This window comes from Thamnophis sirtalis, unplaced genomic scaffold (assembly GCF_051295495.1).
Source record: "Thamnophis sirtalis isolate CommonGarterSnake01/CBP01778 unplaced genomic scaffold, rThaSir2_p1.2 scaffold_6, whole genome shotgun sequence".
Lineage (NCBI taxonomy): Eukaryota > Metazoa > Chordata > Lepidosauria > Squamata > Natricidae > Thamnophis > Thamnophis sirtalis.
The window spans coordinates 89,234,917-89,258,676 of record NW_028261386.1 but is presented as its reverse complement, the minus strand read 5'-3'; the positions used below and the strand labels follow the sequence as shown (position 1 = coordinate 89,258,676).

General features: G+C 43.2%; 1 protein-coding gene across 7 annotated transcripts in view; it reads right to left on the bottom strand.

Moving 5' to 3' along the window:
* NHSL1 (NHS like 1) overlaps window positions 1–11,383 on the bottom strand; it is a 244,126-nt gene extending 232,743 nt beyond the window's left edge. For 5 of the 7 annotated variants that reach the window (XM_087718373.1, XM_087718375.1, XM_087718379.1 and 2 more), the window contains exon 1: window positions 10,453–11,383. In XM_087718373.1, the coding sequence (XP_087574499.1) occupies window positions 10,453–10,774 (322 nt within the window). In that variant the 5' untranslated portion in view covers window positions 10,775–11,383. The remainder of the gene's footprint in view (window positions 1–10,452) is intronic. The other 2 variants (XM_087718384.1, XM_087718377.1) reach the window with 1 other exon arrangement.
* Window positions 11,384–23,760: the final 12,377 nt, after the last annotated feature.

The window sequence follows — 23,760 nt, the reverse complement described above, 5'->3', positions numbered from 1 at the left end:
GTGGTCAGACCACTGCCTACTGAGGCTTGACTTCCGAAGACCAAACCCCCACTGTAGGGAGGAGGAACCGACCAAGTGGTTCCGCCCCAGGCGACTTATGGACCCTTTGAGGTTCCAGACGGAGCTTGGGGTTATTCCTGATACTCTCGCCCACAGTCCGGTAGAGACTCTGGTTGCTGCCTGGCATTCGGCAGCATCGGAAACCCTCGACCGGATTGCGCCACTACGGCCCCTCCGAGGCGGCGGATCCCGGAGGCCTCCTTGGTTCACCGAGGAGCTGCGGGAGAGGAAGCGCCGGAGGAGACGCCTAGAGCACCTGTGGAGGTCCGATAAATCCGAATCGAACCGAGCACTCTTAACAACCTGCACCAAGGATTACATCAGGGCACTTAGGGCAGCAAAGAGATCTTATATTGCCACCTTGGTTGCGTCCGCCGAGTCCCGTCCAGCCGCCCTGTTTAGGATAACCCGTTCCCTCTTAAATAAGAGGGATACGGGGGACCCCTTGCAGGGTAGGGCTGAAGACTATGCCCAGTTCTTGGCGGACAAAGTTGCTCGGTTTCGGTCGGATTTGGACTCCACCTTTGCAGAGCCAGCCGAGACACGAGAGGACGATTTGGTAGACCATCGCTGGGTTGAGTTTCAGGATGTTACCCCCGGGGACGTGGACAAGGCCATGAGGGCTGTGAGTGCCTCCACCTGTGTACTGGACCCGTGTCCCTCCTGGCTGGTTGCTAACAGCAGGGAGGTGACACGGGGCTGGATCCAAGCGGTTATTACTGCCTCGCTTCGGGAGGGGCACTTCCCCGCCGCACTTAAAACGGCGGTGGTGAGACCCCTCCTGAAGAAACCATCTTTGGATCCAGCCGTACTTAACAACTACCGTCCAGTCTCCAACCTCCCCTTTATTGGGAAGGTTGTTGAGAAGGTGGTGGCCTACCAGCTCCAGCGGTCCTTGGAGGAAGCCGACTACCTGGACCCCTTCCAGTCCGGCTTCAGACCTGGTTACAGCACAGAAACCGCTTTGGTCGCATCTCTGGAGAGCCAGGGATGGAGGCCACGCCTCCATCTTGGTTCTCCTTGACCTCTCGGCGGCTTTCGATACCATCGACCATGGTATCCTTCTGCGACGACTGCGGGAGGTGGGGGTGGGAGGCACTGTTTTGCAGTGGTTCTCCTCCTACCTCTCGGACAGGTCGCAGTTGGTGTTGGTCGGGGGACAGAGATCGACCATGAGGCCCCTAACATATGGGGTGCCGCAGGGGTCGGTCCTGTCCCCCGTACTATTTAACATCTACATGAAACCGCTGGGCGAGATCATTCGGGGGCACGGGATAAGATACCACCAATATGCGGACAATACGCAGCTGTATCTGTCCGCCCCGTGCCAACTCAATGAAGCGGTGGACGTGATGAACCAGGGTCTCGAGGCCGTCAGGGACTGGATGAGGGCTAACAAGCTTGTACTCAACCCAGAAAAGACCGAGTGGCTGTTGTGTTTCCCTCCCAAAAATTTGGTTAGTGTTCCATCGCTCAGGCTGGGGGGCCAAATTTTACACCCCTCAGACAGGGTTCGCAACTTGGGAGTCCTCCTGGATCCACAGCTGACCTTTGATTACCACCTGTCGGCTGTGACTAGGGGGGCATTTGCCCAGGTTCGCCTGGTGCGCCAGTTGCGACCCTACCTGAATCGGGAGGCTCTCACAACAGTCACTCGCGCCCTCGTGACCTCTAGGCTGGAATACTGCAACGTGCTCTACATGGGGCTGCCCTTGAAGAGCATCCGGCGGCTTCAGCTAGTCCAGAATGCGGCCGCGCGAGTGATTGTGGGTGCACCTCGGTTCACCCACATAACACCTATCCTCCGCGAACTGCACTGGCTACCTGTTGATCTCCGTGTGCGCTTCAAGGTGCTTCTTACTACCTACAAAGCCCTTCATGGTAGTGGATCTTGGGAGACCGCCTCCTGCCAATCACCTCCTCTCGACCCATAAGATCTCACAGATTAGGCCTCCTCCGAGTGCCATCTGCCAGCCAGTGCCAGCTGGCAACTACGCGGAGGAGAGCCTTTTCAGTAGCAGCTCCGACCCTCTGGAACGATCTCCCCGTGGAGATTCGTACCCTCACCACCCTTCAGACCTTCCGCACAGCCCTCAAGATCTGGCTATCCCGCCAGGCCTGGGGGTAAAGACCATAATCCGCCCCCACCCGAATGTTGTATGAATGTTGCTTGATTTTAATTATACATTGTGTTTTTATGTTATTGTATGTCTTCCCCCTCCCATACAAGTTGTTAGCCGCCCTGAGTCCCCTCAGGGAAAAGGGCGGCCTATAAATAAACTCAACTACAACTACAACTACAACTACAACTACAACTACAACTACAACTACAACTACAACTACAACTACTACATATACATATACATATACATATACATATACATATACATATACATATACATATACATATACATATACATATACATATACATATACATATACATACATACATACATACATACATACATATATATATATATATATATATATACACACACACATATATACATATATACATACACACACACACACACACACACACACCATAAGAGCGGCTACAATATTGAATACATGTTTTATAAACAAATTCTTTCAAGACAGGAAGTGTTGTGAAGGATGGAAGGGAAGACTCTTCCATTCATTCATATTCTTTTTTTAATACACAGGAAAGCCCTTTCACAGTATTTTTCTTTGTTGCAGCAGGAGATGAGCCAGCCAAATGAGATGTTCCCCCACGGAAACAGCTGACCCCAAACAAAACAAAAACAGTCACAAGTTGCATTGCACAGTATTTCCTTTCTAACACTGGAGGGCTGTGGAGAAGGCATGAACTGCAGTCACCCAACTGTATGAATCACAAGAATAAATGGGAAAGGCATTAGCAATTTCTACAAAGAATCTCTTCTACATTATCTATAGCATTTTTATAAAACTGTGCATCAAGGAAACAAAAAGTAAACCATTAATTTTTACCAAAGCCATAAAGTCTTTTTACAAGTCCAGAAGTTGCATATTGTCTTACCTAGCATGCAGCAAATTGCTAGTTTTCTAAGCTTCAAATACAAGGAAAAACATTTCATTTTGATTTTATTTTTGTTTATTGCTATAATTTCTATGCTGGTTTGGTTAAACAGTGGCTTGCCAAAGCTTTGCAGAAAAGAGATCTTTAAGTTCTCAGTTCATATGATATCTTTTTGTAGATTTCATTCTTTACTTCCAGTTTCTGAAAGGAAACTCAAACTGATCATTATTCTTAAGGAAAAAATAGAAACAATCTTTTCTTTTAATGTCTAACAAGTCCTCTGAATAAACAAATGGGATGTTAAATGCTAGCATATATATAACTGTCCTGATTATAATTTTTTCTAACTATGTCTGCTATATCTGTAAACTGGCTTTCAGCAATGTCGACAATTTCACTTTCCATTCCTCAATCATAAACAAGATCCCCAAGATCAAATAAAATATATATGGATGTATTCATTTTTATTTCTAAAGACATTTCTAAGATCTTTACATGCAATAGGTAAATACATATACTTCCTTCACTGATGGTACGTGCTATAAATTAAATTTTGTGAAATTTTGCTCCAGGTTTACGGTTCAAAATGACTTTGTACAGCATAGCAGATTGAAGCTATTAGATATATATGGAGATAGGAAGGCACGCAAAAATAAAATAAAAAGCTTGCGAATTTCAAAAGTGGAAAAAATGGAAAAGATGAAAAATTCAAATGTAATGTTTTGTTTGGCACTATAGATGCAATAAAAAGGGTGCTCGTATATTGCCATCCTTTATATTCCAAAGATATTTTATTAGGGGTGTGCTATGCTTGAAATTCAAAAATTAAAAGATGCTTCAAAGTATGTAATAGTAGGTATGTAGCACCTATCTATAAGAACACGGTGGCTCAGTGGCTAAGACGGGGATGAACACTGCCCTCTAGAGTCAGGAACGACAAGCACATATGTGCGAGGGGAATTTTTACCTTTACCTTAGCACCTAACTGGAACTTCATAATGTAAAGTGTTTTTTCCCCTGGATCTTTTTATTCAGAGTACCAGAGCAATATAATTCCTGTATGCAATATGACTCTTAATGCAAAGACAAGAGGCATTTCAGTCACAAGTGCCAGGGAGGGAAGGAGGGAGGGATGGAGGGAGGGAGGGAGGGAAGGAAGGAAGGAAGGACAGACGGAAGGAAGGAAGGAAGGAAGGAAGGAAGGAAGGAAGGAAGGAAGGAAGGAAGGAATATTCAGTGCCTGAAAACAGGTCTGTTGCTGTTTTTTTGTCTTTTAGTGGTTGATAGATTTGTCTTGATCTGGCTTCAAAGGACAGAAGCAGCATTAAGGAACACCAAATTGAAAATTTCCAAATATATTAAATTCAATTAGTAGACAAAATTATTATGACAAAATAGACTAGTGTATATTTTTGCATGTAATAAGTATGACACAATTTATAATTGTATGAGCAAAGTTATGCATATTGCAGTGAACGTTCTTAAAACAGCAAAGAGAACTCAGATCACTTAGGATAATATTAAAAGAAATGCTGCACACATTTCATATATACCGAGCATTGCCTCTGAAAAAACTGGAAAAAATCTTGGTGGTTTCATAATCATAATTCCCCAAAATATTATACTTCCAAATATCCTTTGTGGTCTAGGACTTATACTGAAAGTCGGTTTAATATAAATTAGCACAATGTAAATTCTTTTTTTGTTAAGGTACCAGGCTAGGAACTAGTGAGATTATGAATTCCAGTCCATCTTAGGCACAAAGCAAACTGGATGACTCACAGTAGTCACTTTCAGCCTTAGGAAGAAGGAAATGGCAAACTACTTCTGAAAAATATGGCAAGGAAACTGCAGGGACTTGTCCAGGTAGTCTCTGATACAACTCTGTATCTGATACAACTGAATGGAAGGAGGAAACAGGACTTATACTTTAACCATTGAAGAAAAAAAACTAGCAAGCCCAATTTGACAATAGGGAAGAATTTTACAGAAATTGATATATATATTTGCTAAGTATTAATCAAGAGGGCAAACGAATCAAAATTAAATAAATTAGCACAATGTAAATTCTTTTTTGTTCTTGGAATTATATGCACAAATTATTTACTCATTTTAAACTATGTGCATAAATTATTACTTCAGCTTAATATGCTAAGGTAGTTGCTTATTATTTCTTGTACATTATCAAGAAACTTAAAATGCAACAATCAGCACAAACTGCTAAAGACATTGGTTACCTAATGAAGGATCATTTGAATTATGTTCCTGAAAGCTGTAGAATGCTATAAAAATTTGATGATGTTCCATGAGAGATCAAGGGCAATACCTGAACCCCAAAAGTTCGTGCAGTCTTCCACTACTAAAATTATGCTTCTTGATCAGAGGTTCAAGGGAAATATTTTTAATTAATTGGTTCTGTGGCCTAATTTTTTTTAACTCTTGGGGCAATGAGCCATCTGAAAAGCTGCTCTGCATATTTGTGCAATTTTTATAGTATGCCAGGGAAAAATATTGCAGAGCTCCCCAATTCTTCAATGGAAACTTCTGTGGAATTGTCAGAACACTATTTACAATCCAATATAAACAGCATGTAGTGTTAAAGAATAAGCTTTAGATGGTGTAAACTATAAAAAAATAATTATAAAAATCAAATCTATAGAACCATCTATTATGAACAGAATTTTAAAAAGATTTTATTTTTAAGAAAAATATATATGAATTGAAACAAAAAAGTGAGTGTAAGCAAACAAGAACCCCAATTACTCTCCTAAGACTAATGTGCCAAATGAAAGCTGAAAACTGATACCCATCAGAAATACTGACAAACAAGCTTCTCTATTCTGCTGAATTGTCTGTACATCACACATTATGAGCCTTGTTTTGTGCAGAGTGGGACAAACTGCAAAACTGAAAAAAGAGATGTCGGAAGAATATTTCATTGCAGAGAGCCAGCAAGAAATTCCAAACACTCCATGCAAGAATTAACAAAGTTTCTGGGAAAAGGATGTATGTAGTTTACAGAGGGAAAATCATAACATGTGGTGGAGTACAAGTGGACAAGGCCATGGGAGCGATGAGCGCCTCCACCTGTTTACTGGACTCGTGCCCTCCTGGCTGGTTTCGACCAGCAGAGAGGTGACACGAGGCTGGCTCCAGGCGATTACCAATGCATCTTTGCAGGAGGGGTTTTTCCTGCAACCATTGAAGAAAGCGGTGGTGAGACCCCTCCTCAAGAAGCCTTCCCTGGATCCAGTCATCCTGAAAAACTATCGTCCTGTCTCCAACCTTCCTTTTCTGGGGAAGGTTGTTGAGAAGGTGGTGGTGCTTCAACTCCGACGGACCTTGGATGAAGAAGATTACCTAGATTCCTTTCAGTCTGGTTTCAGGCCTGGGTACAGCATGGAAACTGCTTTGGTCGCACTGATCGATGATCTCTGGCGGGCTAGGGATAGAGGGCATTCCTCTATCCTGGTGCTTCTTGACCTCTCAGCGGCTTTCGATACCATCGACCACGGTATCCTTCTGCAACGTCTGGAGGAGGTGGGAGTGAGAGGCACCGTTTTACGGTGGTTCTCCTCTTACCTCTCCAACAGGTCACAGTCGGTGTTGGTCGGGGGCAGAGGTCGACCCCTAGGCCCCTCAAATGTGGGGTTCCTCAGGGTTCGGTCCTGTCCCCCCTCCTATTTAACATCTACATGAAACCGCTGGGTGAGATCATACGACAGCACGGGATAAAGTACCATCAATATGCAGATGATACACAACTGCCAACTCAGTGTAGCGGCGGACGTGATGTGCTGATGCCTGGAAGCTGCCAGGATGTGGATGGGGATGAACAAATTGGTGCTCAATCCCGATAAGACTGAGTGACTTTGGATGTTGCCCCCAAAGGACAGCCCAGACAGTCCGTCCTTGATCCTGGGGGGCGAAAACTTTACACCCCTCAGAGAGGGCCCGCAACTTGGGGGTCCTCCTGGATTCGCAGATGACACTGGAAGACCATCTGTTGGCTGTGACCAGGGGGGCCTTTGCCCAGGTTCGCCTGGTGCACCAATTGCAGCCCTATTTGGACTGGAGGGCACTTCAAATGGTCACTCAAGCCCTTGTCACCTCAAGGCTGGATTATTGCAATGCGCTCTACACGGGGCTACCCTTGAAAAGCGTTCAGAGACTACAGCTGGTCCAGAATGCAGCCGCGCGAGCGATATTGGGTGTACCAAGGTACACCCACGTTACACCTGTCCTCCGCGAGCTGCACTGGTTACCAATTGGTCTCCGGACACAATTCAAGGTGTTGGTTATTACCTTTAAAGCCCTACATGGCTTAGGACCAGCATACCTGCGAGACCGCCTACTGCCACATACCTCCCAACTGCCGATAAGATCCCACAGATTGGGCCTCCTTCGGATGCCGTCAGCCGGACAGTGTCCGCTGGCGGGCCCCCGGAGGAGAGCCTTCTCTGTGGCTGCTCCGACCCTTTGGAATCAGCTACCCCCAGAGGTCCGGACCTTACCCACTCTCATGGCCTTCAGGAAAGCTGTTAAAACCTGGCTGTTCCGGCAGGCCTGGGGCTGTTGACCTTATTGTTAAGGTCCAGTCCCGATTAGAACGAATGCGTGTTGTGAAACTATTATTTTTATTTTCTTTTTTCTCCCTTCTTTGTAAGCCGCCCGGAGTCCTTCAGGATTGGGCGGCCTATAAATTTAATAAATAAAATAAATAAATAAATAATGCTTCTGAACCTTCAGCAACAGGGCCTGGGATAAGGAAAATAAAGTAGGAAGAAAGCATGCCTCCCCTGGCTTTGCTTCCATTCATTTAAACAGTCAAAGGTAGATTCCTAATGCCTAAAGTTGAACTCCAATATTATTTGTGTAATATTTACATGGAAGTCTTTTATCATAATTCAGAATGAACAGATCATGTGACAGAAATTTTTTTTAGCCTTGGATCTCTGAATAGTACACATACTATAAATAAAAACAAATCACTTTATTAGAACAGATTGTAAGTAAAAATTGGACAGCAGGAGTGAATAAGAAGGAACTTATTGTGGAAAAAGTAAAGCACTTCCATGTTTAGATGGAAGGAATATAATAAAATGGAAAGTGTTAAACAATTTCATAAGCACAAAGAGAAATTAAACATCTTGTACTCGCTAGAGCTTACTCCCAGGAATTGGGGTAGAACTCCAGTGAAAGCTGAAGTCAAATCACTTTTGTGCATTGTTGATTCAGTATTCTCCCAAAAGATAACCTTAAGGATTAGACGCCTTTGTCTAACTTTGAAGTACTTTGAGGTTGATCAAAGATACCAGACTAGCATTATCTTATCCATGGGAAAATTAAGGAAAAGTATACTGTGATGTAACTCAGCAAAAGTTATAAAATTCCCTCCTAAGAAAAAACACACTTTTTAGGCAAGGATCTTTTAAACAAAGATCTTTACAAAATATTCTTAAGCCACTTTGAACAGTTGCCGAAGTGGATTCCAATTTTCAAAGGATAAAAGAACAGAAACGGCAGATTATTATGTAAAAGGTAACTAACCAATGACATCCCTTCCTGATGAAATCAGTAAGATCAACTTTAAAGTCTCAGGAGACCAGACCAGGCTCTCCAAAAAAATAGGTGCCAGATGCTAGGCAAATTTACCAGCAGCACATATAGCTGCTACCACAGAAGATGCCAACCATTATCTTATCAGTCAAGGAAAAGTTTTCCCCAAAAGTGTCAATTGTTGATCTCAATATATGCTCATCAAGAAACAATAAAGGAAAATATTTGTAGATCAAGGTTGAAATGAGCTACAGGGCTCCTTGGTATTCTCTGAGATTGGTTGTTTTCTTTCAAACATACTAGCACTGATGATGTTACCTAGTTTGGGTAATGAAACATTTGCAAGAAAACAACCAAACTCAGAGAGTACCAAGGACCACTTATAAACACTCACCCAGACCCACATATTCTGCAGCAGCATTTAAAGGCTATTATACAACTTTCTTTCTCTGTAATAGTTTGGTACACCCTAATAACTATTACCAAACCATGGGTGTTGGCTTTATGTCTTTGTTGAACAACATGACTCTGATAACATCTACAGTATAGCAAGAGTGTCCTCTTCTTTCCAAATGAAGTGAAGTTAATAAAAGCTTTTTCATCCTGAAGGTAGAATTTGTGCATCCAATACTAAAGTCAAATCCATAAAAACAGTCTGGATATAGGAGCAATGTTGTTCAGAAGAAAGGATGTTGACTTAAAACTTGCTTTCGAAAGTTTACCAAGTTTCAGTACCTCTTCAATGAGGTTTTGATCATTCAGGTGTCTATCAGTGTCCAAACTCATTCTCTGTTTGAATGACTTTTATCAGGGATATCAATAGAATTTACAATAACAAATCACTTTCATTAGGGCTTCTATAAACTTCTATGCATTATTTTCCAAAAATATATATAATCTTCAAACTTGAGTTAATCAAGAGACCCATGGAGAGACCATTCCCAGAGTTTAGTATTATCAAAATAGCTTTCACTTCAACAAATCTGATCAGACAATCCCATGTTTCCATAAGAGAAATTAACTAATGACATTGTAAAGAAATCTTTCAGAGTGTACCAGAAATATTTTTTTCAACTTAAGTTCCCTTCCATTCCCCCACCCCACTTACTGCTCTGTTTATAAAAACATGCACAAAAAACACAGATGTGGAAGTTTTTCTCTTATCTTCAGAAAACTTTTTTACAGTCTGGGACTTAATCCCAAACCTGCTTCACACCCTTTTGGAATCTCAGGCATGCAATCCAGAAGGAAATAATCCCATCTGATCGACGCACATTTGTATTTCAGCACACAGCCACGCCAAATACATGTGTCGCGCACTGTCACGGAGGGTTTCTAGGGGGCCAATGGTTTGGCCAAGCCCTACTTAGAGAAGGAAGAAACCCGAGGCTTTGTTTTGAGCAATTGGGAGTCTTTTTAAAGATCCCCGTTTGGGAGAGGCAAAGCAGCATTTCAACAATGTGAACCAACCCGTGGAGCCGGTACCTATTGCAATAACGCTAAGCCCTTTCATGCAAAAAGCCTCTTAGAACCATCAGCTTCTGGTCCAGACCGAGCTCCGGTTTGGACGGGAAGAGGAGACGGCTCTGTTTTCACTCGCGAGTGGGGGCTGGGTCTTCCGCCGGTCCAGAGATAAGCAGAGGGACCTCTGCTCCCATGCAAACTTCAAACACTTCCACCGACCCGAATCTCCCTTCTTCTCTCCCGCGTGGCAGGCACTCCCCCGCCCCAAGACCCAGGGCTGAGAGTGGCCCGGCAGCCAACAAGTCCATCGAACTCGCCCGCCAAACGCAGCCACAAGCCAGACTTACGGACTTTGACTTTGCGATGGTCCAGGCAACCGGCGAGAGCCTTGAGGGACTCCAACCGGCACCGGAGCCGGACGCTCCGGCGCCCTAAGCTGTCGGCTTCACTCTGGATCCCGCCGAAGATGTCGCTGGCCCAGCGGGAAAGGTCCGAGAGCTGCCAGAGGAGGGAGACCAGCGAGCGGGAACAGACTTCTTCCAAAGAGTCGAAGAGGAGCCCCGCGCCGCTCCTCCTGGCGTGCCCTTCTTTGTCCCTCGGAAGGGCGGCAGCGCCCTCTTCCAAGCGGCAGAGGTGGAGGGGAGCCACGGTCCTCAGAGGGAAAGGCATCGTTAGGGCTTCCGCTTCTCCAGGCGGAAAGCAACAGGCATCCAACCCAAGCGGAGGCTTTGCGCTGCCGGGTCTCCTGCCCGAAAAAGGCCGAGCTTTTTCCCTTTCTCCTTCTCGCGGTCGTTATTTAAAAAGGCCGGAGCTAAGAGCTGGCGTGGCCGTCAGCCCCGTCAGCCCAGGGCCCGCAGGGGAATCGCCACAGGTACATTGCGCCGAAGCGAGCGTTGTTGGGAAGAGTTGGCTCGTCCGCCGGTCTGCCCGCCCGCCGCTTAAGCCCGCTTAAGGCGCTGCAAGAGCGGAGCGTGGCGGGGAGCGGAATCCGGAGCTTTTGAGCCGCCGCTGCCGGGCAGCTCCGAACGGAAGAACAGGAGGGCAGAGCCGATGCTCGTGGAAATCAGCGAGGAAGCGGGCTGGAAGAAAGGGGCTCTACTCGGCCGACCCCCGAAGGCGCTCGGTCACCTGGGATCCACCACTCTCCTTGCTTCTTGTCCAAAGCAACCGCACTTCCACCCTGGGAAAAAGACGAAGCGGGAAAGGGAGCGCAGGACGATCCGTCTCACCAGGAATCTGGCGCGAGAGCTTTCTTTAAGCAGCCCAATAACAACCATCAAGGCCGCCGCCTACCTGTGGCTCTCCCAGCCCGAGTTACTCCTTGCCCCTAAGCCAGCCGAAGGTGGAGCGCCTTTCTCTCTCTCTCCCCGCCTTCGCTTTAACTCTTTCTGCCGCTGGAGGTCAGCGAATCTCAGCCTCGGCTCAATTCCTTCGGTCTCCCGGGGAATCTTTAAGGACCCTTTCTCTCAAAATGAACTTTCTCCTCTGGCACTCTTAGCTGCCACCTTTTCGGCTCATTTTAAGGGCCCAGGAAAGCCTCGGCCTTGTCCTTTAGGGCTCAAACGCTGGTCCTTTTTCACAGACTCGATCTTAGGATAAGGGCAGGACAAAAGAGTACAAGTAGTCCTCTGTTCGGGACCACAATTGAGCCCAAAACTTCTGTTGTGAAATGAAACATTTGTTAAGTGAGTTTTGCCCCATTTTACAACCTTTCTTGCCACAGTTGTTAAGTGAATCATTGCAATTGATAAGTTAATAACGTAGTTGTTAAGTGAATCTGTCTTCTCCAAGGTTGCAAAGGGTGATCACATGACCTTGGGACACAGTAACGTTCATAAGTATGAATTAGTTGCCAAGTATCTGAATTTTGATCACATGATCATAGGGGTGCTACAAAGATTGTAAGTTTGAAAAATGGTCATGTCACTTTTTTCAGTGCCATTGTAACTTTGAATGGTCACTAAATGAACTGTTGTAAGTTGAGGACTACCTGTATAAATGTGGAAATGGATTTTTCTTGGACCTTTTGGTAAAATGGACTGAACTCCTAATGGCATGGCTGTGGCAGTTCTAAGGGGGGATTTCCTGATCTTTTTTCTTGCAAAATGCATTTACCTATTATTTTTATAGCCTACTTTTCAATCAGGAATGGAAGGCAGAGCATCCAGAGTTCCCTCCTATTATGCTCTGCAAAAACAACCCTGTTGGGTATTTTGAGCTTAGAGAAAATGTCCAAAACCACCTGGTGAACTTCCATAGTTGACTGCAGTCATGCATAGTGGCTCTTTCATTTATCTACATTTCTAGTCAGGAGATAAGGCTTTTTTCCATAGCACTACAGCCCTAGGAGGCAAATTGTGGTCTATTTTGTGTCCAGGAGAGGCAATATTGATATCTCTTTCGATCTCTTGTTCAGGTGACATTCTAGTTTCTGTCATGTATTTCCAGAGGTGGGATTCACTTACCTTCCCTACTGGATTGCAAATGTAAGGGCGCACGCATGCATGCTCCCTTCGCTCACACACCCCTCGTCTGCGTATGTGCACCACCTTCTGCGCGTGCGCAGTACTCGCACATTACGTTGGGGCGGGTGGGCGGAACTGGAGATAACCAGCTGAATACCATCTCTGTGTATGTCACATCGTGTTCATTTGGACTGATGGTCATACGTGGCAAACTATATAGGCAGGACTTCTTACATTATTCATTGATAAGTTTTCCCCATTAAATCCTGAAGTTTGGGGAATATCTCTAAGGAGCTAGATGTATACTAACTCATCCAGAGTGGCCTATCTTATCCTAAATAAATACTAACCATATATTATTTCTTAAAGCACCTTCGCTTGCTGAAAATAGGGGCATTTTAAATAACACCTCTTTGAATTTTATGAGACCATCTGGCAGATACACTTGAAAGGAAAACAAGTATCTACATAGCAGACATAGCAATAGCACTTAAACTTATATACTGCCCCATAGGGCTTTACAGCACTCTCTGGAAAGTTTACAAAGTCAGCACATTGCCCCCCAAAATCTAGGTCCTCATTTTACTGGCTTCAGAAGGATGGAAGGTTGAGTCAACCTTGAGCCAGTCAGGATCGAACTCCTGGATGTGGGCAGAGCTAGCCTGCAATACTACGTTCTAACCATTGCCACTGAGAAATCTATGGTTCTTAAAAGATTAGTTTGCTCATATCATCTGGAGGTAAAAACACATTCATAAAATGCCTGAATCTCTTGTGTTGCATAGAATTGTGTTGGCTCACTCCTCAATTGATCTTTCTTAATATTTTCTATTCTTACCTTTCAGGCTCCATATTAGTAGTTATTAAATTACAAGGATTTTCTGCATTCTGGTTAAGTTTCTCAATGTCAGTTATAAGCAACAGGCACGCACACACAAAAGGAAAACACATTGGTGTACTTTAGCTGTAATCACTAAACACTTCTGCTCCTACTTTAGGTATTTCTGCAAACATGTGTATGCATGTCTACCTCCCATACTTCAGGCAGGGAAACTGTCAGGCTACAGTGAGGATGTCAGAATCTCTGCCCAATCTTGAGTTTACAAATTCAAAACCAGGTGTTTGTTACTTAGAACATCTAACCATGAAGAAGGAATTATTTATAAAGGACATTCAGTTCAAGCTTAGTGCTACACTTAATAACCAGTGAATACACATGGAACAAAATACACCTGTCATTTTATCCAACCATATGTAAGTTTCAATTACATTTGTCAGCTAATTATGTTCTTCCTGTATAATGGCTCAGGTGGTCATTATAGTTGGATTAGATACTCTGTCATACACCAGCATTACATTAGGGCCTAGGGGTCCTAGATAATTAGTGGAGCAGAGCTAAGGAACTCAAAGGCCTTGCACAGCCTCAGATATCATACCTACACTGCTGGAAATTTAGGATAGCCACATGAAACTGCCACCAATTCCCAGTACAAAGGTACCAAAGTTTTTCAGCACAATTGAAAAGATTCCCTCTCTTCTGGTCTCCTAACACACAATGATTTTTTTAAGTAGATAAAATTGGCAGCTAGCTGCTTCCCATTTATGTCTTATGATTATGTGGCTGACAAATTATCAGTGAACTGTTATAGTGTCATCCAAATTACTTTAGAACACTTGAAAGAGGCTTATTCTGAGCCCCTAGAGCAGGGGTGTTAAACTCAAGGCCTGTGGGTGCTTAGATCTGGCCCTTGGGGCTACCCTGGAAACAGTGAAGGAGCGGCTCGTGGTGCCTCTGCCAGCAAAAACGGAGCTGGGCAAGGCTTCACGCAGCCCTGACGAGCTCTGTTTTCGCTGGTAGAAGGTTGCAGGAGGCTGGCACAGCCAAAAACAGAACTTGAAAGCCCGTTTTCGCTGGCAGAGTGCTAGGTCACCACAAGTGCCCAGACACAAGTGAGATCAAGTTGACCATGCCCCCTGCCCCCTGTCGCCCCCCCCCTTCTGAGGTCAAACACAACCTGATGCAGCCCTCAATGAAATCAAATTTGACATCCGTCCTCTAGAGGGTCAAATGGCACTCATCATTATCTATGATGTGATAGAAGTGTTGATGAAATGCCTAGAGACAGAGACTATCAGGGTCAGGAAGAATAGACTCCGAATGGATCCTTCTAAGATGGAATGGCTCTGGATTTGTGGACAGTTCCAGAGAAATGGCACCTTTCTCCCTGAATGGGGTTCAATTACTCCACTTGGAAATGGTCCACAGTCGTAAACTCATGGCTGAGAGCAAATGGCAGCTGAATAGGAGTTTTGCCTTGTTCCATCCGGTGCACCACTTACAACTATCCTTGGATCAGAAAGCTGAGTTCATGATCACTCATACTTTAATCACTTTTCAGGTGGTTTACTCTAATGCATTCTACATGGGTTGCCCTTGAAGAAGATTCAAAAGGTACAGCTAGAATGCATCAGCTCAGATATGCCCTAATATATTTGGATGACCCCATCCCACCCCTTGCTTGGCTGCCATTGGGTCTCTAAGTATGATTCAAAGTGCTGGTTGTCACCTCCAAGGTCCTACTTGGCTCCAGTCTTAGGTTATTTCAGAGGCTATCTTGTCATTTGCCTCCTTGTCCAAATAAGTATCGTAGGGCCACCAGTTTCCAGGCTGCCTCCCTTTGCAATTGTCATCAGAGGTGGACTTCAGAAGCAAGCTTTTTCCATCAACATCTCCATTCTCTGAAACTCCTTTGCAAGACTTAGTAGGCTTTATCCCTCCTATGCTTCAAAAAACTAGAAAAAGAAATCTTTCCTTTTGGCACAGGATAAAGCTTTATTTAAAAAAAAGAGGCAGTGCCTGCAGTATTTATATGGGTTTTGTTTGGTACCTATTTGGTATTTCTGTTCTTTAAATAAACATTACTCTCCTAAAAACTCTGGAAATGGACAGCATACCACTATAGTAAACAATCAAATAAACACATGAAGTCTCTTATCCTCCAATAGTCTGGTGCTGGGTTCCTCCTCCATGTATAAATAATACCACCAAAATCTTCAAATAGCAATTTAAAACCAGAGGGAGAGATACAGATAGCTGATTTAAAGTTGTTAAAAATAAACTAATTTAATAAGAAATAAATAGATTAATGAGAAAGTATATTCATAGCAAATTAAGTGGAAAAATGAGCACACTGTTCTTATATTCTCCTGGCATTGAGTCATCACTAATTTATTGTTAATTGTTGTGAAATACATTTTGTAGCCATATGTCTTGGTGAAGCTAGTCCTAGTCATTGGGTGTCACAACAAGGATAGGCAATTCTTGCTGTCTTTGAGAACAAGCTAGCAATTTTTCTGATATTTTCTGCGATTCCAACCCAAATTCCAAAAGCAAAAGGAGGGAAGAGGGAGAAGGAAGGATGAGAACGAGCATGAGAAAGGAGGATCAGGGGGAAGGGGAGGGAGGAGGAGGAGAAGAGGAGGAGGAGGAGGAGGAAGAGAAAAAGAAGAACAAGAACAACAACAAGAAGAATTAGAATTATTATTAAAGGCCAGAATTAAGAACTCATCAAATGATTCAAATTGCAGATTGTACAAAGAGGCAGAACAAACAGTAGATAATATATACCACTCGTGCAAGAAGATTTCACAAGATGATTATAAACAACAACATAACACAATCACCAAAATGATTCACTGGAACATCTATTTGGACTGGACAAATGTGCCACTCTCACCATCAACAGAGGAAAACAATGAATGAATCAAGATGCCCTACAGAAATAACATCAATAGTCTGGTTAAAGACAAACGCTACTAACACCTGGGCATCCTTCAAGCTGATGACTTCAAACACACTGAAGTCAAAAAGGAGGTTAGAAGTGAATAAATCATAAAAGTGAAGAAGACCTTAAAGTCCAAACAGAGTGGAGAAAATACCATTGAGGCAATTAACACCTGCTTAATTCCAGTCATACGCAGTTGGAATATTGAAAAGGACTCAAGTAGAATGAAAAGCCCTAGATTAGAAGATGAAAAAAACAATAACAATGAATCATACCCTTCACCCACAAAGTAATGTTGATAGACTTACTTGACAAGGAAAATAAGTGGGTGTGTAATGTTGCAAATACACCAAGGAGTTTAAAAAGAGACAAAAAACAGCATTCAAAGAATATCTGAAACAAAGTTCCAGTGAAAGTTCCTTTCAGTGCGGTTTCAGGCCTAGGTACAGCACGGAAACCGCTTTGGTCGCCCTGACCGATGATCTCTGGCAAGCCAGGGATAGAGGACATTCCTCTATCCTGGTGCTTCTTGACCTCTCAGCGGCCTTTGATACCATTGACCATGGTATCCTTCTGCGATGCCTAGGGGAGGTGGGAGTGAGAGGCACCGTTTTACGGTGGTTCTCCTCTTACCTCTCTGACAGGTCGCAGTCGGTGTTGGTCGGGGGGCAAAGGTTGACCCCTAGGCCCCTCAAATGTGGTGTGCTACAGGGTTCGGTCTTATCCCCCCTCCTATTTAACATCTATATGAAGCCTTTGGGTGAGATCATGCAACAGCACGGGGTAAAATACCACCAATACGCAGATGATACTCAACTGTATCTTTCTGCCCCGTGCCAGCTCAGTGTAGCGGCGGACGTGATGTGCCGATGCCTGGAGGCTGTTAGGATGTGGATGGGGGTGAACAAACTTGTGCTCAATTCCGATAAGACTGAGTGGCTTTGGATGCTGCCCCCAAAGGACAGCCTAGACAGTCCATCCTTAACCCTGGGGGGTGAAAATTTATGCCCCTCAAAGAGGGGCAATTTGGGGGTCCTCCTGGATTCGCAACTGAAACTGGAACATCATCTATCGGCTGTGACCAGGGGGGCCTTTGCCCAGATTCGTCTTGTGCACCAATTGCAGCCCTATTTGGATCGGGAGGCACTTCAAACGGTTACTCACAACCTTGTCACCTCAAGGCTGGATTATTGCAACGTGCTCTACATGGGGCTACCCTTGAAAAGCGTTCGGAGACTGCAGCTAGTCCAGAATGCGACCGAGGTACACCCACGTTACACCTGTCCTCCGCAAGCTGCACTGGCTACCAATTGGTCTCCGGATGCAATTCAAGGTGTTGGTTATTACCTTTAAAGCCCTACATGGCTTAGGGCCAGCGTACCTTCATGACCGCCTACTGCCACATACCTCCCAGTGGCCAGTAAGATCCCACAGATTGGGCCTCCTTCAGATGCCGTCAGCCAGACAGTGTCGGCTGGCGGGCCCCTGGAGGAGAGCCTTCTCTGTAACTGCTCCGAATCTTTGGAATCAGCTACCCCCAGAGATCCGGACCATACCCACTCTCATGGCCTTCAGGAAAGCTGTAAAAACCTGGCTGTTCCGGCAGGCCTGGGGCTGTTGAGGTCATTGTTGAGATCCAGCCCCAATTAGAATGAATGTATGTGGTGTTGTGATTTTAAACTGTCTTTTGCTCTCTCTCTCTTTTTTTGTAAGCCGCCCGAAGTCCTTCGGGATTGGGTGGCATATAAATTTTGATAATAAATAAACAAACAAACAAACAAACAAATAAATAAATAAAGTGAAGAAGATGAACCTACTATATGATGATGACTTTCTGAGTACTGAAAAGACAAAACTAGTCTACAAGAAAAACCAAAGTATGAATAGAAAAGAGGTGTGGCAAGGCAAAGTATTACAAGGCTAGTACATACATCAATAGCAGGCATATAACAACAAGACCTGCCAATGGCTAAGAGCAGGGAAATTGAAGAAAGAGACAGAGGGGCTAATTTGGATTGATCCTTAAGAACAAATACAAAGCCAGAATTGAAAAGACAGCAATGTCCTGCAAATGTCAACTCTGTGAAGAAGCTGAAGAAACAGTGGATCGCCTCGATAGCTTCTGGAGGAGGCTTGCACAGACTGCCTATAAACAACCACATGACAAAGTAGCAACAAAAGTGCATTGGAAGATCTGCAAGAAATATCATGTCTGCTCAGGAAACGATGTGATCATCAAATAGAGGAAGTAATAAAAAATAAAGAAGCTAAATTGCTCCAGGACTTAAGAATTCAAATAGACAGGCACCCACCACATAACACCCCAGACTTAACAATTGTAAATGAGAAAGGAAAAAAAAGTCTGGGTAGTGGATGTAACAGTATCTGGAGACAGCAGAAAAGACGGAACTGGAGAAGACAATAAAATACAAAGACAACTATGAAGAACTGTGGCAAAATAAAGCAAAGGTAGCGCCAAAAGTAATAGTTGCTTTGAGTGCAATCCTCAAACGTGTAGCACCACTTGAACACTATTGGCATTGACAAATCCACCATCAGTCAATTGCAAAAGGCAGTTTTACTCGAAACAGTTTATTTTCTACCATGATACATTTAACATCGGCCTATCCCAGATCCTTGGGAAGGACTTGGTAGGTGAACAAAAATGCCAAATTCATCTAAACTTCTGGTTGACTGTGCAACAAACCATAATAATATTAATTCAGGCTAAATCACTGAGGTAAAAGTGGTTCCATGCCCTCAAATTGCAGCCATTGCCTTTCCTTTCTTCTCTTCCTCATTTGCTGTTTTACCTGTTCTATACCAATACAGGTTGCCAGGCTAGTTTTCATACCTAAGGCCCTTTTCTTTATGTGTGACACTTCATCCACTTTTTGGAGAGGGATTGGGTTGCTGTGGTGTTTGCATGCCCAAAAGGATGGAAACAGGCGGGCGCAAGGAGGAGCATCTTCATGCTCCCTCATATGGAGCAGACAAAAAACTATCACCAAACTTCTTTTGGGGGAGATAATGATGTAACATCACTGGTCACTATAGTATTATCTTTCTGTGAAGGAAGCCTAAAATTCAGGCTATGAAAAAGAGCAAGTGACATGTTAGTACCACTTTATAATGCTTTGGTTAGACCATACTTGGAATACTCCATTCAGTTTTGGTCGCCATGATTTTAAAAACATGTTGAGACTCTAGAAAGAGTGCAGAGAGGAGCAACAAAGATGATGAAGGGACTGGAGGCTAAAACATATGAATAAGAGTTACAGGAACTGGGTATGTTTAGTTTAATGAAAAGAAGAACTAGCGGTGACATGATAGCAGTGTTCCAATATCTAAGTAGCTGCCACAAAGAAGAAGGGGTCAACCTATTTTCAAAGCACCTGAAGGCAAGACAAAAAGCAACTGATAGAACCTAATCAAGGAGAGAAGTAAGGAGAAATAAGGAGAAATTTCCTGACAGTTAGAACAATTAATCAGTGGAATGACTTGCCTCCAGAAGTTATGGATGCTCTGGCACTTGAGGTTTTAAAAAGAGGTTGGACAACCATTTGTCTGAAATGGTATAGGATTCTCTATCTGGGCAGGGGGTTGGACTAGAAGACCTCCAAGGTCCCTTCCAACTATGTTATTCTGTTAAATTGGATTAAAAAAGAAAAAACTACAACACATTGCTGATCCATATTCAATTTTCTATTAACTACTATTATATATATTTTTTGCAAGAGTATATTTCCTATAATCTGTTCTTGCTCTCTCCATTAGCCCTGGCAGTGGCCAGCCATATTGCTATACCTCATTTTGGGGATGTATGTGGGGGTGGGGTGGTGGGGGGTAAGGGTTGCTTTCAGTTTTCCATATTGTAATGTCCCAGCTTATGTACTTCAAAGCACCTGTTTTATAACTTTCTTTGCTGCAGGAATGTAGACACCCTGCATGTTTTATCATACTGGTCAGTAACTTAAGGGCCTGGAACAGTATGCCCCTATTCCCTGGATTCTACACTACGATGTCTTCTTCAGTCTTTGATTTCTCCTGTTGAAAAACAAGAGATGAAATTGGATGGAAGGTTGTTTACGGAAATAGTTCTGAATTCCTTGAGGGGCCCTGGAAGATTTCTGTTCCAGCATTGCATGCTGGTATCATTGGGGTTGAGAGAGGGAGAGCGTTAGAACCCTTGATAAATTTGCTCCCTTCAATGAACCACAGGAAAAGAATCTGTTACATAGCAAACCCATTTATAGTATTTTTCTTCTATTCATGTCACAGTTCTGTCTCTGCAAATGTGGCAGTACCACAAGCACAATAACACAGATTCAAATCAGCATTTGGCAGCACACCAAGAATACAACAGTAACTAGTGCATTGATAAAATATAGTCTAAGATGGAAGATGAAAGAGGGGAGGGGGGAGCAGCAACCACAAAGACTGCAGTGAAGGAAACAAACAATACTTTTTAGTTTACTGTTACATTAGTCTCAATCACTGCCCTGCTAGCTGCCTATGGTTTTCTACAGGGTTTCCCTCCACAAATGGGAGGAATTCCTTCACCAGCTGTTCTTTGACAGTGCATGAGTATCTGGGACATACATATGTTTTCTTCCAACTATTCATAAACACAGTGGTTTGCAATTGTCTAAGGACATCTGTATAAACACAAAATTATTGTCAAGCTAGGAGATGATGTATAGAATGGATAACCATAGCCCATCTTCCATAATAGGAAATGAAAAGCCATACAAGCAAAACATGGCACCAGGGATTACGTTTCCCTTTATAGTATAAAGGGAATAAATATAGTATAAAGTTTATAAACTTTGGATAAAATGGGAACAGGAGGTTGTACACATGTTGATGTGACTGTACAAGGCATTGTTGTGCAAATTCCCCTTCAACCATTAACATGCCTGCACCCACTTTTAGCTTTATGACTCCGCCACTTCCTGTAATGAAACTATTACTTCAATATAACAATTCCTAAAATCCACCATTGCAACAGCAACTTTACAAGCTACAGTGGAGGATGGAACTATAATAGTGTGGGGACAGGTCATTTGCCATGAGGTTGTGCACCAATCTCACCTGGGAAGGTGCCTAGTAGGAACAACCATAATGGTTGAGGTATACAGTCGAGTATGAATGTCAAGCAGTTTGCAGAGAGTTGACATCTCTGGCAGACCATGAATGGTTTGATGAAATGGGATTTTTGCACTGTATAATAGTCCAATGCCTTTTGTTTTTCAGAACTATTTGTTGCTGGAAATTCCATGGTGATCGATGGAAGTGTCTTTACACCATTAATTACCTTCAGAGATAGCATATACTAAATATATACCAGTGGCTTATGGAGCTATTTTTCAGGCTTCTCGGTCAATAGGAGACATAATGCAACCACATGTGCAAGAATGTGGTGGAGAGAGCCTTTGAACAGCTGAAGATAGAATCATACGCAGTGTAAAGTTGCCTACAGTATTGTGGAAGAAAATGTGGTAGAGGTATCTGTGCATGTGCGACACTTTTGCTTATGTTTCTGCACATCATCAAAAGCAGGGATCATGTTGTGCCACCCCTAGGCACAATTTGTGCTGTGATAGATCCCAAGAGAAAGAGTATTGCCCTTATGAGTAGTGCCGTAAGATGAAAACTTGGAAGATACTTTTAACAGATTTAATTTGGTCATTCATGTATGTATGTATGTAGTTTTGCATATTGAAGTCCCGTGAAAGAGACAATCCACTTAGGGAATGTCAGTGTCACTGTTCTCCTTGCTCCTGCTGTGTATTGGAGAGCTGAAACGTTTCAACAAAAAGTAAAAACTGATTGAAAAAGCCTATTTATCTCTTCTCTACATACAATAAATTTTGCTCCTTTTTAAAGTTATTCAAAGCAGTAGTTGTTAGAAAAAAAACCCCACTACTATACTCTCCAGTGACTCAATGCAAGTTCCAGTAACTGTTTTTGCACAGGGAACTGCATTTCACGTAAAGCAATTTAAATAAGTGTTTACTCACAAAAACAATGCATGGAACTGAACCTTTGTATTTATTTCAGTTCAAGTTGCATTGGTGCCACCTTTGTGGAATTTCCCATTTTGAAATCCAATATGGCTAATGAATTTTACAACAGTTTAATTTGCATTCTCTCTTACCAACCCCTCATTCTATTACTGGGCTAAGCTTTTTATGGAAACTTTTGCATGCGAGCAGTAATGGATAAGAACAAGTTTAAAATAGGATGATTGCAACATTAGAAAAAAGTTCAAGAGTTTGTTACTATATTGAAATAGCTGCTTGGATCTTGACCTGCCATTATTCAAAGTACAAATAATTCTCTTGATTTTCCCAGAAAACTGCAATGGCCATCAAAATTATGCATTGGCCAGTACAATCCTTTTGGTCTGTAACAGAATAAACATGGAATGGTAAGTCTTGACAATGTAAATGGATGAAATTAGCCACATCTGTTCATATTTATGTCACCTTTTTTTCTAAAAACAGTGACTGGTTTTACTAAATGTATATACCCTAGATTAACTTGGGAAATTTACAAGTTAAAATTATGCAAGAAAAAAAATTCTTGTATGCAAGTACCTCATCCACTGCATTATTGCAGAAACATTTTTGAAAGTTCTGCTATCAAGATGAATCGATCTTTAAAAAAATTGATGGGGGGAATGGAGAAAAGAGGAATAAGGGAGATATTTGAGATTGCACTCATTGCCCCAGTTGGAACAGCAATGCCTGCCTTTCTGGTGCAAGAAAGTTTCAGGCAATGTTCTTCCCCAACCTGGTTCCTGCTAGCTTAAAATTCCCATGGGGCAGCATCTATTGTAGCTGGGAGATGATGGAACTATGAAATAATGCATCCTAACTAAAGCAATAGGACTGTGGCCACTATAGAGCTTTGGGTTCCAGTAGAACCTTTATCCCTGAGTAAAAGGAACAAATAAATACAAGCCGATCAGTGCCCAACACACAAAGGGGGGGGGGAGGGAGAGAAAGAGAGAGAGGAGGGAAAGAGGGAGAAAGAGAGATAGAGAAAAATAGAAGAGAGAGGGGAGAAAAAGAAAGGGGAAGGGGAAAAGATGGAAAGAAAGAGGGAAAGAGAAAGAGAAGGTAAGAAAGAGAGAAAGGGAGAGAGAGAAAGAGAGAGGGGGCAAAGAAAGGGGAAGGGGAAAAGAGGGAAAGAGAGAGAGAGAAAGAGGAAGGGAGAGACAGAGGAAAGAAGAAGAGAAAGAGAAAAATAGGGAGGGAGGGAGAAAGAAAGGGAAAAAGAAAAAAGAAAGAAAAAGAAAAGAGGAAGGGAGAGAGAGATAAAAGAAAGAAAGAAAGAAAGAAAGAAAGAAAGAAAGAAAGAAAGAAAGGGTCGCGCGTCTCAGCGACGTGGAAGAGGC